The sequence below is a fragment of the Myotis myotis genome, unplaced genomic scaffold (assembly GCF_014108235.1).
Source record: "Myotis myotis isolate mMyoMyo1 unplaced genomic scaffold, mMyoMyo1.p scaffold_m19_p_3, whole genome shotgun sequence".
NCBI classification, from domain to species: domain Eukaryota; kingdom Metazoa; phylum Chordata; class Mammalia; order Chiroptera; family Vespertilionidae; genus Myotis; species Myotis myotis.
This window is the reverse complement of record NW_023416335.1, coordinates 54354181-54368944: the sequence shown is the minus strand read 5'-3', so window position 1 is coordinate 54368944 and position 14764 is coordinate 54354181. Positions and strand designations below refer to the sequence as shown.

The following is a 14764-nucleotide window of genomic DNA, read 5'->3' as shown; positions in this document are numbered from 1 at the left end:
AAATGACATACATTTTGTATACTTTTTCTATACTTTTTGTATTTTCAGTATTTGGAAATGTCATAACCTTTATTACCAGATATGATTCAAGAACTTACACTAATTAATGTCATAAACAAGAGACATAAAGAAATACTGTAAGCTACATAAGTAATTTTTAATTTTCTAGCAGTCACTTTAAAAAGATAAGAGATACAGTAAAACTAATTTAATAATATATTCTATTTAACAAAAAGTATTCAAAATGTTACATTTCAACAAAAATTGAGAGGTTTTTGCTTTTTTTATTCATACTACATCTTTGAAATCTGGAGAAATATTTTTTACACTGACAGCACATCTCAACTTGGACTAGACACATTTTAAGTAAATAATAGTCAGATATGGCAATTAAATAAAGGTCCATCTCAATATTAAGAAAAAGGTTCCATTTCACTATCTGTTGAATAAAGGACTACACAGCAATATACTTGGATAAATACTCCTTATTTTCATTTCAAATTTGAAAACCATAGTTCCATTTAAACAACTCCAATTCCCAGTCCACCATTCAATGTATGCTCTTGATGTCCAATATTTATCAACTGATAATATACTTTATCATTGGTAATATCTTAGTTTTACCATATCAGTTACAGTAAATGTTTCTCAGTAATATCTATATAGTGTAAGATTAAGTTCACTCAAAGCTGTAACATTTATAAATATATTTTGCCAAATCTAATTAATATTTTACCTTCTGTGTTTCAATGTGCTTTTCTAGAATTTCTTGTTTTCTTTTCCTTACATCCTGCTGAAGTTTCAGTGCCTCCTAGGGGAAAGGACCAAAAATATCATTAGAATATTGACCGTTTATTATTCCAATAAACGAAGTGATTTAAGAGGACAGAAATGGCTATAACTGCAGAAGCTTGGCAACAAAAATTAAATGCAAACGTTTCCTATGTGACACTGAAATATATATGCAAGTTTTAAAAGATCAGGAGAATCTTTCATTCCAAGAAAAATATTAATAGTTACTGCTACACTATGGAAAATAAAAGTTCAGAGGCAGCCAACATACTCCTTTTAAATTTCATTTTGTTATGAGCACTGAAAAAAGAGATACATGCAGAAGAGCTTTTCTACATGCAAATTTTGTATAATAATAGTTGTACTTACCTGTTTTTTTTTCTGTGCTTCATTATTATCAACTGCAGAGGGGGAAACAAGTAAGGTTTTTTGTGCAGCCTTCAAAGCAGCTGGATTATACACTGTTTTTGTTAGGCCAGTAGATGTAGATAACACCTACCAATAAAAATTCAATTTTGTAAAAAAAAAATGTATCAGGCATTCATGATTTTCTGAGTCCTGTTTTCTTATGAAATAACATTAAAGCACTTCTGTTAAAATTTAGTACAGTGAACTAAATGTATTGATTTGAAAAGAAGACTATGAAAAATGAATAAACTATGAAATAAAAAAATTTAATTAATATATTTATAGGAAAAAAGTAAAAACAAACATAAAAACTTCAAGAAAAAGCAGTCATTACTATATCACTGAGAAAATATTAGTTGCTGAATACCTGCGCTAGTATTCCTATTAACTAAAACAAAATCTGTACTTAAGAGCATGGCACAGGAAAAAAACTGGATGTTGTCCCTCCAACAATTTGCAATTGTTTGTCTCTTAAGATCATTTGCAACTTATAGTTTGGAAATTAACTTTGTTGCTTTCTTTCTCCATCCTTTTGCTAGCATTGCTCCTTCTGCTACAAGTGACCTTTACCTTTAAACCCAGCTCAAGTTCAACACAAGCAGCCAAGACTTCCACAAAGTCCTAATCATTTTTTTTTTTTTTACCCAGGTCCTTCTATGAAATTTTATTCCTACAGCTATTAAATTATTTAGTAAAAATGATCTGATGATTTATTGTTTCTTTCCCTGTCTACACTGTAAGGTCCTTGAAACAAAAAGCGTGCCTTTCTCCTCTTTGCTCTTTCTCCAAATACCCAATCCTTGCTACTAATCCTATATAATAAAAGGCAAATATGCAAATTGTCCCCTCAACCAGGGGTTCAACCGGGAGTTCAACCAGGGGGCAGGGCCGGCTGGTGAAACGCCCACGGCCCCTCCCTCTGGCTGGCCCAACTGGGGCGGGCTGGCTGAACCCCACCCATGCACAAATTCGTGCATCGGGCCTCTAGTTAATTATAAGACCCTGGGTAAGTTCAAGTACTTTTCAGGCTTCAGTTTGTTTTTCCATAAAATGAGGAAGTTCATCTTGATGATATCTAATGTCCTTAACCAACCCAGGAGAGTAGAGATTTTTTGGCTTGCTTCATTGCTATATCTTCAGTGCCAAGAACAGTTCCAGCACACATTCTAAATACTCAATAAACAATTTGCACTAAATTAAACTGAAATGATGATAAATCCAAGTGGACAACCTTTTCTACACAAAGGTCAAGTTAAGAGAACTGTATGGGCTACTTTATCCTTCAAAAGCAAAAAGTTGCAAGTTCCATGGGGTGATTCGTTACTGGGTCTTGGAAAGGAGTCTAGGAATTCCTTCAGAGAAATCTGTGACTACTATATAAAAACAAAAAATTAAACCATATATATGAAGAATGTAACTTTCCAGAGGAAAAAACATAGCTTCCCAAGTCTTAAAGGAGTTCATGATCTAAAAAGACATTAATAGGAGAGTATCAATGAGAAAAAAAACCTTGCTCTCTAGCTACTAAAATGTAAATATCTGGATACCAGAGAAGTAGCAATCTGGACACTGCATTATAATCTTTTATCATGGAATAGATTAGGGAACATCACAAAGCTTAGGTAACTCATCACTATGCCTATTATTCAAGAATGCTAGCTTCTAAATAAAATAAAATAAAACCCCAGAATGCTATAACTTATATAATACATACAAAGAATTTACAAGAGTTTTAAGGAGATAATGTGAACAGCCTAAATCTTTTTAAAAAACTAACCAGGATGGTGTACGCAGATGCCTTTATTCTTTTTTTTTTTTTTTTTTTTTTTTTTAAATATATTTTATTGATTTTTTACAGAGAGGAAGGGAGAGAGATAGAGAGTTAGAAACATCGATGAGAGAGAAACATCGATTAGCTGCCTCCTGCACATCTCCTACTGGAGATGTGCCCGCAACCCAGGTACATGCCCTTGACCGGAATCGAACCTGGGACCTTTCAGTCCGCAGGCTGACGCTCTATCCACTGAGCCAAACCGGTTTCGGCAGCCTTTATTCTTCATAAATCTCCCTAAGGTAAGCAGAAGCACTCAAACATCATCTGACTGATCACTCTATTCAAATAATACCTATTTAATAGCTATTGCAATATCTTAATATTTAGCTATATGAATCAGGTTTTAAGTTTCCTCTCTATTAGTCCTCTCACAAAAATGGAAACTTAGAAGAAAAATCACTAAAGGGTTTACTCAATGTTATTTACAAGAAAGGGATAAAAATTTTACATTTGTGTATTTATTTGCTTTAAAAATGACAGAAGATACTAGATGGATATTAGTATTGAGATTTTCCCTGCCTTCAATAAAAAAAATATTTTTTTTAGTAATATTTGATGATGAGCAATCTTCTATTTTTCCTAAGACTTCTCTGAATCACTGACCTCTAAGGATTCTGCAGCAAAAATCACTATGGACTAGGGAGAGAGAACAAAACTAAAATGCTATTCTTTAAACAGGTTCACTGAAGTTGACTGAAAGTTATATTTTAGAAATAATTGCTTTCCAGAAAACATTCTTTACAAGTAATTTCCTCCATAAATAGCCCACTGCCATTAGTGATTTTTCATAAATTAAATTAGTGGTAACTATATTAATAAATTATACTATCATTTCCAAGAATGTCCCCCTTTTAGCCTAAAGCTATATAAAACATGCTAAAAAAAAAAAATGAAAACAGTACCAAAAAAATAATAGAAAGATTTTGTAAAAGCTATAATCGGTACACTTCAAATTTGTACAAATCCAAATGTCGACATAAACAGATCCTAAACATCATCCATCAGCTTTGTATTCATCCCCAGAACTGCTAAGAATAAAAGACTTATATTGTTCATTTATTCCTCAGCTACTTATCAAGAAAAATAAATCTAATCAAAGTAAATATTTACATATTGCTAAATTTAGTAGCACAGACTAAGGGACATAAATTTAGAGAATGGGGGATATCATATGAAAAAATGTAGAGGTTTCATAGAAGAGGTTAGTGATTTTTTCACTCTTTAAAAGAATGACTAGAATTCAGTTAGGCAGAGGGAAATGTACTTCAGAAAAATCACCACCAAAAAAATAAAAAAGAGGCAGGCAATAGCAGAAAAAGACTCCTTAGAAAAGAAAGGTGTAATGCAGACGTACTAACAGAACCAGAATAATTGAGGTATGATAACCTGTGAACCAAGCTAAGTCATTTAGCTGAGGAAATGAAGGTTTCTTTAAGCAACTAACATTAAAATAAGTCTGAAAGTAGGATGGTGGCAGAGTACACTAGATGAAGGTATGGCAGCTCTGAACTGCATCCATAGGCCAGGGGCCTGAAGGTGATAGAGAAAGAGACTTGGAATGCAAACACAAGCAATGACTCTAAAGGCTTTTAGACTATACAAACTGGAAACTGGTGGTATAACTTCCAGAGGTAAGGCTAGGAGAAATTAATTTCTGTGGGAAATAATGAATCACGTTAGGCATGTTATGCTTGAAGTAATGCTGAGGTGTCCAAGAGGGAAATCTGATTTAGCGAATGAAATTCATATTCAAATATCTAGAACTGCCAAAGTTTTACAGAGGAAGTAAGGAAAACAATATACTGAAGAAGCAGTACAGAAAGCAGGTCAGCTATCTCATGGGGTGTTCATGAAATTAATTACCCATGTAACCTTCATAATGGACTAAAATAGGAGATCCAGATTCAAGTAACTCAAGTGTATTGATCAACCAAAACACTATCTGGGCCTTATCTTCCTGTATGGTGAGGGTATAAAAATGGGAAAGATTATCTAATCCTAATATACTGTGTTTCCATATACCTCAAATAAGACTAAAGATCAGGACATTCACTCATACCTAACCAGGAAGAAAAAAAAAGCCCCATCTACACAAAACTAGAAGATAGGTCCATAAATTATCTTAATTTAATCAGCATTTGTCTCTTTATTTAAAAAAAAAAAAAAGACTAGATGTATTGTCAGGCTATATACAATAGTTATTAATTATAAATAAAAATACTATATTTACATCATCTTTTCCAGTTTACAAAATATTTTTAAATAACTTTACTTAATCCCTCAAAAACTTTATGAGCAATATAAATATTACCATCACCATATTATGATGAAGAAAGTTTAATAGCACTGCCCAATATCATGCAGTTAGTAAATAGAGAGTCAAAGCTCAAACTCAAGTACAATTCCTAGTTCATGGCCCTTTCTTTTAGGCTGCCAGAGTTTTCAAAATAAAATGTAAAAAATATCTCTAAAGAAAACATAGTAAATACAAAGAAAAAGAATAAATGAAGCACATGGAAATTATAGTGAGCAGCAAGTATTAAAATGCTGATGCAAAAAGTAAAAAAAGGGAAGCAAATATTTTTCTTTTCAGCAAATGGAAAGCAAAATGGTAGGAATTAGAGATATAGATACTATTAAGAAGCAAAAGTTTGAAACTATGAAAAAATTAAAAAATTAAGATGCCATCTGAAAACATGTATGAAGCCAAGACAAACACATCATGCTTCTTCTTACCTTTTCAGTTGCTGAAACAGATGGCTTTGATACAAAACCCAACCTGTCCTTCACAGATAATTTAGTTACATTCTAAAAAAATTAAAATGGACATATTCAGTGTTTCCCTAAACATATATGTCTGAAGGGATTATGAACATTCTGATTCTACTAACATATACTGACTTTGTAGGTATACTGATGTTAATCACAAAACCTGGATCTTTTTTCAAAGAGAGACAGAAAGAAAATGTGTATGGAAAAACAAACAGTATGTAATATTAATCATGAAAAACTATGATGTAAAATAAGATGTCTAAGCCAGGTGGTTACTAAAGTCCCCTCCATTGATACAGAACCATAAATTCTTAGAATCCTATGTTGACCAATAGAAAGTTTGAACATTGTAAATATTAGGTTTGAGTAAATAAAGGATGTGCCTGCTTCTTGAGCTTAAAAATAAAAGTCATTCTTTCCTAAAGTATGTTTTATTTTATAGCCAAATACATTGCATTTGCTGATGATTTGGAATAATAGGATTAGGTGGGGGGTTTTTAAGTAAATAATAATTTACCAATTTACATTCTGCACGTTTATTTTAACAGAATCTCAATCTATTATTTTTTAAATAGAATCTCAATATATTATTTTTCAGGAAGACTACTGGAATAAGGTGTCATCCATTAGCTAAGTAGGATAGTGTATCATTATTTTATACAAATGCTGAAACATCTGGAGACAAAGAAAAGCTAAATTTTAGAGACTGAAGGTATAGAAATAAGAAATTGCCACTCAAGTATGGAAGGGAGTGGGAAGGGAATGACATATGGAAAAGAAAATCCAAGAGTCAGGAATAAGTGATGCAAAGTTCTGAGAGCGTAATAAGTAACTTGAATCAGTATATTAAGCATGTTACAACTGGATGGTTTAAGCCTTCCTGTCCCAACAGCTTTCAGTTCGGGCTACTGCATAATTATTTCTGAAATAGAATTCCAGTTAAGTCAAAGATGATGGGAAAAAATAAGATTTAGTATACTGAACTTCACTTTTCAGGCAGATTTGCTGAAAAATACCTCCTCCACAAAGTGAAAGAGAGTTCTTTCTTTTAAATAGGTATTAACTAGAGAGAAGAATTTAATATTCAAATAGTATAGAAAAAGTAGAATGTGAAAATGTTATAATAGTAACAAAAATATGTATAAACTATCCTATTTCTGTATAAAATACATACAATTAACTATAATTCAAATCACCAAGGGAAACTAATTTACTCAGAACCTACTATGTGACAGACACAATAAGACGACTTTTCATTCACCTGAGGAAGGTCTGAACTGGCACTCTGGGCTTCTGCTGGTTCAATAGTACTTGTAGGTACTGGACCCAACCGCTCTTTGACAGACTGCTTCACAACAGGCAAAATGGGCTGCTGGACTAAAGGCTGCATTACCTCAGAATAAGAAAAAAATGTTAAACATTCACAAGCATCGAAAATAACCTTTGTTATTTTGTTGCTAAATTGCTCATGCAGAGAAAGTCTTAAAAGTGCAGCTTATAATCAAAACCTAGCCACCTTCCAAATTTCTTCACGTTTTCCTCTGCATATAAGAGCTTATTTATAAAGTAGAGAAAAAAATTAAAATCTACACTTCACTACCTTCTTTCTTTATTTTAATGAACAGTAGAAAGTTAAAGAAACAAACTGCTGTAAGACACCTCTACGAGCAATTAATCTAACATTACATATTGACTGATTCACTGATTGAAAGTGAGAGGGAGAAAAGGAGAAAGGGAGGGAGGGAGGGAGGGAGGGAAAGAAGTGAGGAAGGGAGAGGATTTCCAAAATGAACCCATAGTCTGACTTTGTGGAATATGTAAAGCTATCATGTACTAAGTGTCTCTGATGTACCTGGGAATTTTTTCTATATGCTTTACACATACCTATAATTATCTAATAAACTAGGGCTTAACTTCACAATAAAATAAAAGAGAGATTAAATAACTTCCTCAAGTCTATATATTTAAAAGTGGTTGAGGCAGGATCTAAACTCAAAAGTCTACCTGACTGTAATGCCTCTGCTCTTAAATACTATGCTTTCTAAGCGTGTTCTATGAGCATTTAATTTCACATAAATTTCTCTTACCTTTGGAGAAGTAGTTTGTAATTGCTGGGTGCCTCCTTCTCTGTGCCAATAAACCTTAATAAAGCGATTGTTTAGCACTGCTTCTGTACTTGATATTGCTTTCTTTGCTTCTTCATATGTTGCAAATTGGATAAGGGCACCTTCAGGATCACCATTATAGGCAACCTAAGGTGTCAAATATTAAGAACAGTGAATTTCCAAATGAATATAGTAAAATTCTTCAACAAATAAAATATTGGTCCTCCTATGTAAGATTCTATCTTTATACTTCCTTAAATATAGACTATTACCATAACCTACTTTCACTCCAGAAGAATGCAGGAGGCAACCAATCGATGTGTCTCGCTTAAAATGATGTTTCTCTCTCTCTCTGTCTTTCCCCTTCTCTTCCACTCTCTCTAGAAATCAATGGAAAAATATCCTCAGGTGAGGATTGACAAAACAAACAAACAAAAGAGTGCAAGAAAATTTAAGAAATAAATAAATTTTACACATAAGTAAACTGAATTCAAAGAGTATATGATTCTGCAGACTCATATTAGTAAGTAGCAGATACAAGGCTTTTCACTTCAAATTTTTTGATCTTTTGGTTTTGAAAATTCTTTTACATTTAATATTACCAGTGTAGTTAATTGTGTGAGAAAAAATATTCCAGAAGCTTTTTTGTCTAAATCTAAATGTGACAGATCAATTAAATAGCCATAAAAAGATATTCACAAATAACTACAGGGTAATATGTATAAGATGGGTCCATAATTTTCAAATATATACATTTTTAAGTGTGTGTGTTGATTGACTGATAAGCAGATATAGATAAAGAAATACAAAACAAAAAAATCTAGAATAATACATGGTAAATTGTTAACAACGATGTAACTGTATTATGGGGATATATGGGAAGAGAAATGTAAGGGACACAAAGAGTTAACATAGAAACATTTGTTTTAATTCTATATCAAGTTCTATTGTCCTGCCACAACCAAGCATGCGATTTTCATCTATTTCCTTTACATTATTTTTAAATGGGAATAAAACAAAATTTTCCAAATTAATCAACTTAAGCTGTACTCTCTAAAACTTATTATTTTTATCAGGTGATGACAAATAATTCTGATTGAAAAAAAAACTGAAAAAAAGAAAGCCCAATATTATTTCAACACTTTTACATATTACACAATGTAAGTTCAATACTAAATAACCTTACAAGTTATATCCAAAGCCAAGGTCTAACTTAGGGTGAAGTCAAATACAAACTACACTGATATTTATCTTGAAAAATATTCAAAAAATGGTACAGGAAAAAGCAAATGTTTCAGCTAATTATGTATTACATGGTCTCTGGGCCCCATCTGTTAAATGTATCCCATCACAGAGGCAGCAAAAATAATCTGACTAAAGCATCTTATTGTAATGACTTTAAGAAACTGGGGAAATGAAAACTACAAGATTAGAGTTTACCAGTGTGATTATTTAACTTTGCTATAATTTTATGATAACCTCTTCTAGGTAAAACGTATGTAATATGATCAAAACTCCTGCCTTTTCAGAGCACAAAAGTTATTAAAAATCATACATCTAAAATATACAAAATTTCATTTCATATCCAATTTTTCAAATTTAGGTTACCAAATTTTTCATAATTCCTTATAAAATATTTTTCTTATTATATTGTTATCTCCCTAAATAATTAAGCAAAGACAACAGAATCACTTCATAGCTCTTACCTGTAAGTTAACCAAAGTTCCAAATCGACTAAAATGCTCATTAAGTTTGCTGATATTATTTAATTCTGGTGGAACTTTTCTAAGTTCAAGTTTGGTGTTTTCATTTCCAAACTGAACCTTTTTCTGGAAGCCTGGGCTGTTTGTTCTATTAAAATTTGGTCTGTAACAAAAATCAAGTTAATTAATACATTCATTTATATATTAATTAATATATAAATCCCCTTATCAAGTACAAAGAAATAAAATTTTATTAAGTTCTATTTTTTAAAATTGAAATTACTGGTTGATTATGGAAATTTAAATTTTCTTTTAAAAAAAATAAAGTCTCCAAATTAGTAAATGTTCGCATGTTTCAAGGAAGCCAACTGAGAAGGGCTCTTCAATATCACTTGTACTTGGCACTTTCAATCTACTCCTACTTAAAATTCTTGAAAGGTCCTAGCACCCTATTTCAGTCAATTTGCATATATAACCTTTGTTCCATTTCTGCAAAAGCTAGCTTAATGAAATGTATCCTATTTTAAAACCTTGATCAAAAGGTAGGGATGACTATCTCAACTGCTTCTCAACCTAAAAAAAAACAACACTCAGAACTGTAGACCGCACATTTGACACTTGGAAAAAAAGGATAAAACTATGGCCCTGAGAGGTTACAATGCTTGCCTTAAATCACAGAATTAAAGGCAGAGCCATAACTAGAAATTATTCACCTTTAAATGATGTTATAAAGCTCTAAAAATGTGTGTTCCTAATCTCGCCTCAAACATGAAAGTTTATAACTGAATCATCATAAACACCCCAACATTCTGATTCCTTACCTCTTTCACTGAAGCCCTTCCTTGACAACTTCAGTCCCTCCCCCAACTCCCCAAAAATCCCTTTCTAGCTCTTAACAGGAACTGCTTCCAGGCTAATGCCTCTTCTCAGATCTGACCCACACTTTCTTCCCTAATAATAAGCTCATGACTATCCTTTATATGGGTAGTATTCAATGATATCTCCAACATAAGGAGTATGTTGTAGGTGGGGGAGGTGGAAAAATTGTGTTCTCAACCACTATACCATTTCTACATAAAAATGCCTTCCATGTACCAGACAACTGAATAACAAATTTTTAGAAAATTTACATTTTAGTGGGGTAATGCCTACAAAACAAAATTATATAAATTTTATTTTGAAAAATAGTACCATACTGTCATAATAATACTCCAACTACCCTAAAAATTACTGTGTACAAAAATTCCTCAATTTCCCCTGACAGCTTACTTATCAAACCAAGTCTTCTTTGTAGTAACTCCAGGCTCCCCAGAACCAATCGTTCTTTTCCTTGACTCTGAATCCACTACTATCCTCATACTGCTTTTATTAGGAGGCTTTTCTGTTTGAAAAGAAAATAAAAGAAAATAGATTAATATTTTGTTTATCCTTGCTACACTTCCTTTAATTCATATTGAAAACAAAGTTCTGGCACTTTGTCCAAGTATATATTTTAGAAGAAATAGAAATAAATGTACATTCAATTATAGTAGTAATCTAAGAGATTTTAATTTATTTCTAATTCACTTCAACCTAACTAAAGAATTAGTAATTCTCACATGTCAAATTAAAATATGACTCTGGCCCTGGCCAAGTGGTTCAGTTGATTGGAGCATCATCCAGTAGACCAAAAGGTTTCAGGTTGATTCCTGGTTGGGGCACATACATAAGTTGCAGATTCAATCCCCAGTCAGGGTGCATACGAGAGGCAACCAATCAATGTTTCTCTGTCTCTGTCTTTGTCTGTCTCTCTCTTCCTCTCTAAATATCAATAAATATATCCTTAGATGAAGATTTAAAAAAAAGGGGGGGGCTTTATTGAAATAAAGTAAATAAATAAATATTACTCTGTGGACAACTTCTACAGGTGGGGGGTAGAAATCTATGTCACTGTTCCCCTTTACCATCACCCTCACCACAAATACGACCTTTAAGAATTGATAACTTAAAGAGTTGTGATTGAAGTGAGTTGCTTATTTAAACACCAACATATTAATATAATTAGAACATACATAATTTTAAAAGGTAAATAAATATTCAAGATTGAAATGCAGTGCCAAAGATCTATTGAATATCTACTATCAACACTTTACATTTACTTAGGGTTTGATACAGTTTTTTTAACCTATTATTCCCAAATGACATGCAAACCTTAATCCATATAAAATATATAATTTTAAAATTCCCTTTTTTAAAGATAGATTTAAAAATTGTTGTAAAAATCCTATTCTTAGTATTTCTAAACACATAACTAACCAAAAGAACTTGGGATCTGTTTCAGCACAATCTCTCTCAGGGCTACAACTCTCTCTAATCTCTATGCAGTAGATCATATCAATTTATCACTCGTGAACTCTGCTCTGAGGACCAGTCCTAAATTTCTAACTTCTGGGTTTTCTCTGGCCATCTTCTTCTGGAAATCCCATGGGTATCCTAAAACTATGTACAAAACATAAATTACCTTCATATCAATGTACTTTTTAAATATTAAACATTTAAATTAATGAAACTACCATATCCCAAATCATATTTGATTTCTAACTCTGCCCACATCCCTTCAATTCACCTTGCATGTATTTCCTCTCAATTCCCACTGAGAAAACCTTGATACAAACTTGCATTACTTTTCACCTAGTCTACTGTCCTGAGCTTATGCTTCTAGATTCTCCTACCACTGATTTATCCTATATAGAGATCTACCAATATAAGTGCTGTTTTCTTCCATCTCCAACCTCTCCCTCTAAACTGACACTTCCCATCGACATTTTTTTTTTTGACATTTTTTTATATATATATTGATTTTGGGTGTTTAGCTTAGTTAGACAACCATATTCTTTACATAGTGTTCCCTCGATATTTCCAGTACCCCAACTGGCACCATACATTGTTATCACAATATTATTGACTATATTTCCTATGATTTACTTACTTCCTATGACTATTTTGTAGCCACTAATTTGTGCTTTAGTCTCTTCACCTCTTTTGACCAGTGCCACAACCTGCCCTCCCCTCTGAAACCACCAGTTCTATCTGAGTCTGTTTCAGTCTTGTTTGTTCATTTATTTTGTTCTTCCCAATTTCACGTATAAGTGAAATCATATGGTATTTGCCTTTCTCTGACTGACTTATTTTACTGAGCAGCAGAACCGCTAGGTCCATCCATGCTGTCGCAAATGGTTTAAGATTTCATTCTTTTTTAATAGTCCATTGTATATATGAACCACAGCTTTTTTTATCCAGTTGTCTACTGATGGGCACTTGGGTTTCTTCCATAGTTTGGCCATTATAAATACTGCAATGAACATAAGGGTGCATATATTCTTTTGAATTAGTGTGTTGGGATTTCTCCAGATAAATCCCTAGAGAATCAGTGTTTTGGGATTTCTTCAAATAAATTCCCAGAAGTAGAATCACTGTGTCAGAAGGCAGGTCCATATTTAATCTTTTGAGGAAACTCCATATTGATGTCTCCCATCAACATTATTCCATTTTAAAAAGAAACCTCTTGAGACCACTTTCCCCGCCAGCTCCAGCATTCTCTCACTCCTTATCCTAACAGCTATTTCCGAAGAGCTGTCTACACTAGCTAAGTTTGCTTCCTTACAACCCAGGCATTCACTAATTCTCTGAAAACTGGCAGCTGCTCCCATTATTGCACTTAACTTGCTCTTGCTAAAATCGCTGTCCTCACTTGTTGCTTAAGCTTATGAATTCATCCCAATCTTTCTCTTACTTGACCTCTTGAGAGCATTTAATTCTTCTCATCATCTTCCCCTCCTTCTTATTCTTCTCCCTTGATTTTCATGTCTCCACACTTTCTGCTTTCTTCTCTGCCTTTTTGGATTCATTTTCTCAGTGCCTTATGTAAGCTCCTCTTTCTTTGTCCACTGTTTCAGTGTAGGCATCCTCCAGGTTATTTACTAGGACTTTCTAATCTCACTCTACACAACCTCCCTAAAACATCTTATCTACGGCCATGGCTTCATTCATCAATGTAGTGATTCTCAAGAAGGAAGGGGAGTGTATTTGGAACCTACTAGTATGTCAGTCAGGCTCGCAGACTTGGGTATGCCTCCTTCCATCTTTCTTTGCTTCTCACTATTACTAAAGACACAGAAGATTGTTCTACATGCTTTTTTCATCTGCCCAATTTCCAGAGCAGAAACCTGGTGTCTTTTTCACCTTCTCCATTAATCCCATTCTAAGTCCAATAAGTTACATGTGTTGTCAACCCTTTCCACTAACCTTAAATCTTTCACTTCCCACTGTTACTACCACAGTCCAGCAACTATCATCTCTTCTCTAGAATTCTTCAAATCCCTTTAATTGGCCTCTTATATCCCTCCACATCCCTTACTCCCTTCTCTCCCAGTCGCAAAATTTTTCCAGGTTCTAAAAAGTATTTTAGAGTGTATACACTTTATCTAGATCCTTTCACTGGATACCTTTGACTTAGCCTAATGTCTACAGCAGATTAGGTAGAAATATCCAGTACTTAGCATGGGTGATGTTCACAGTGCAAGCCGCAATTTCTTTGCCCAGTTTATCTTTGCAGGATCAGTTCTGCAATGGGATTTTTGGCCTTATTCCTGCCTCACAAGCCTGGTTCACTGGCTCTTTTGGAGAGGTCTTTGAGCTATCCAATATCCTTTTTTCTTTAATATGTTATTTACCTAAAGGTTCACTAAGAGGCAGTAATGTGTTTTTCCTCAGTATTTGTGATGTGTTTGCTCTAATTCATCTGTATTCTCTCACTCATATTTTTGTTATTTATTTTAAAAAGAGAGTTAAAAAAAAGAAGCAAGTTCCTCTGGGTATACAATTACCAAATGTGCGTATTACCTATATGTATTGTGTTTTTCCCCCAATATCCATTTTAATAAATTATTTTTTTGCTTAAAATTTTCAGCACTGGTTTTATTGACAGCAAATGGAAACTTAGCCCTTCTTCCTACCTATATTCAATCAAGTCCTACATATATTCAATCAAGTAGCATCTATCAAATTTCCCACCTCCTTAGAAATATGGGAAGGACAATTATCAAAGCTTCCAAGTTACATTAATATTCGGAATTCCAAGGCATCAAAGGACCTACATTATTTTCATTTGT

At 33.1% G+C, this 14764-nt stretch overlaps 1 protein-coding gene across 18 annotated transcripts in view; it reads right to left on the bottom strand.

Moving 5' to 3' along the window:
• The window catches only part of RBM26 (RNA binding motif protein 26), an 87318-nt gene that overhangs the window by 29219 nt on the left and 43335 nt on the right, over positions 1 to 14764 (bottom strand). For 11 of the 18 annotated variants that reach the window (XR_004965776.1, XR_004965777.1, XR_004965775.1 and 8 more), the window contains 7 exons: positions 10884 to 10995; positions 9618 to 9777; positions 7894 to 8058; positions 7068 to 7199; positions 5771 to 5842; positions 1162 to 1287; positions 737 to 811 (listed from right to left, as the gene is read on the bottom strand). Coding sequence is in view for 2 of the 18 variants with exons in the window: in XM_036297370.1 (XP_036153263.1) it covers positions 737 to 811; positions 1162 to 1287; positions 5771 to 5842; positions 7068 to 7199; positions 7894 to 8058; positions 9618 to 9777; positions 10884 to 10995 (842 nt within the window). In the remaining 16 variants the exon portion in view is untranslated. The remainder of the gene's footprint in view (positions 1 to 736; positions 812 to 1161; positions 1288 to 5770; positions 5843 to 7067; positions 7200 to 7893; positions 8059 to 9617; positions 9778 to 10883; positions 10996 to 14764) is intronic. The other 7 variants (XR_004965785.1, XR_004965787.1, XR_004965788.1 and 4 more) reach the window with 3 other exon arrangements.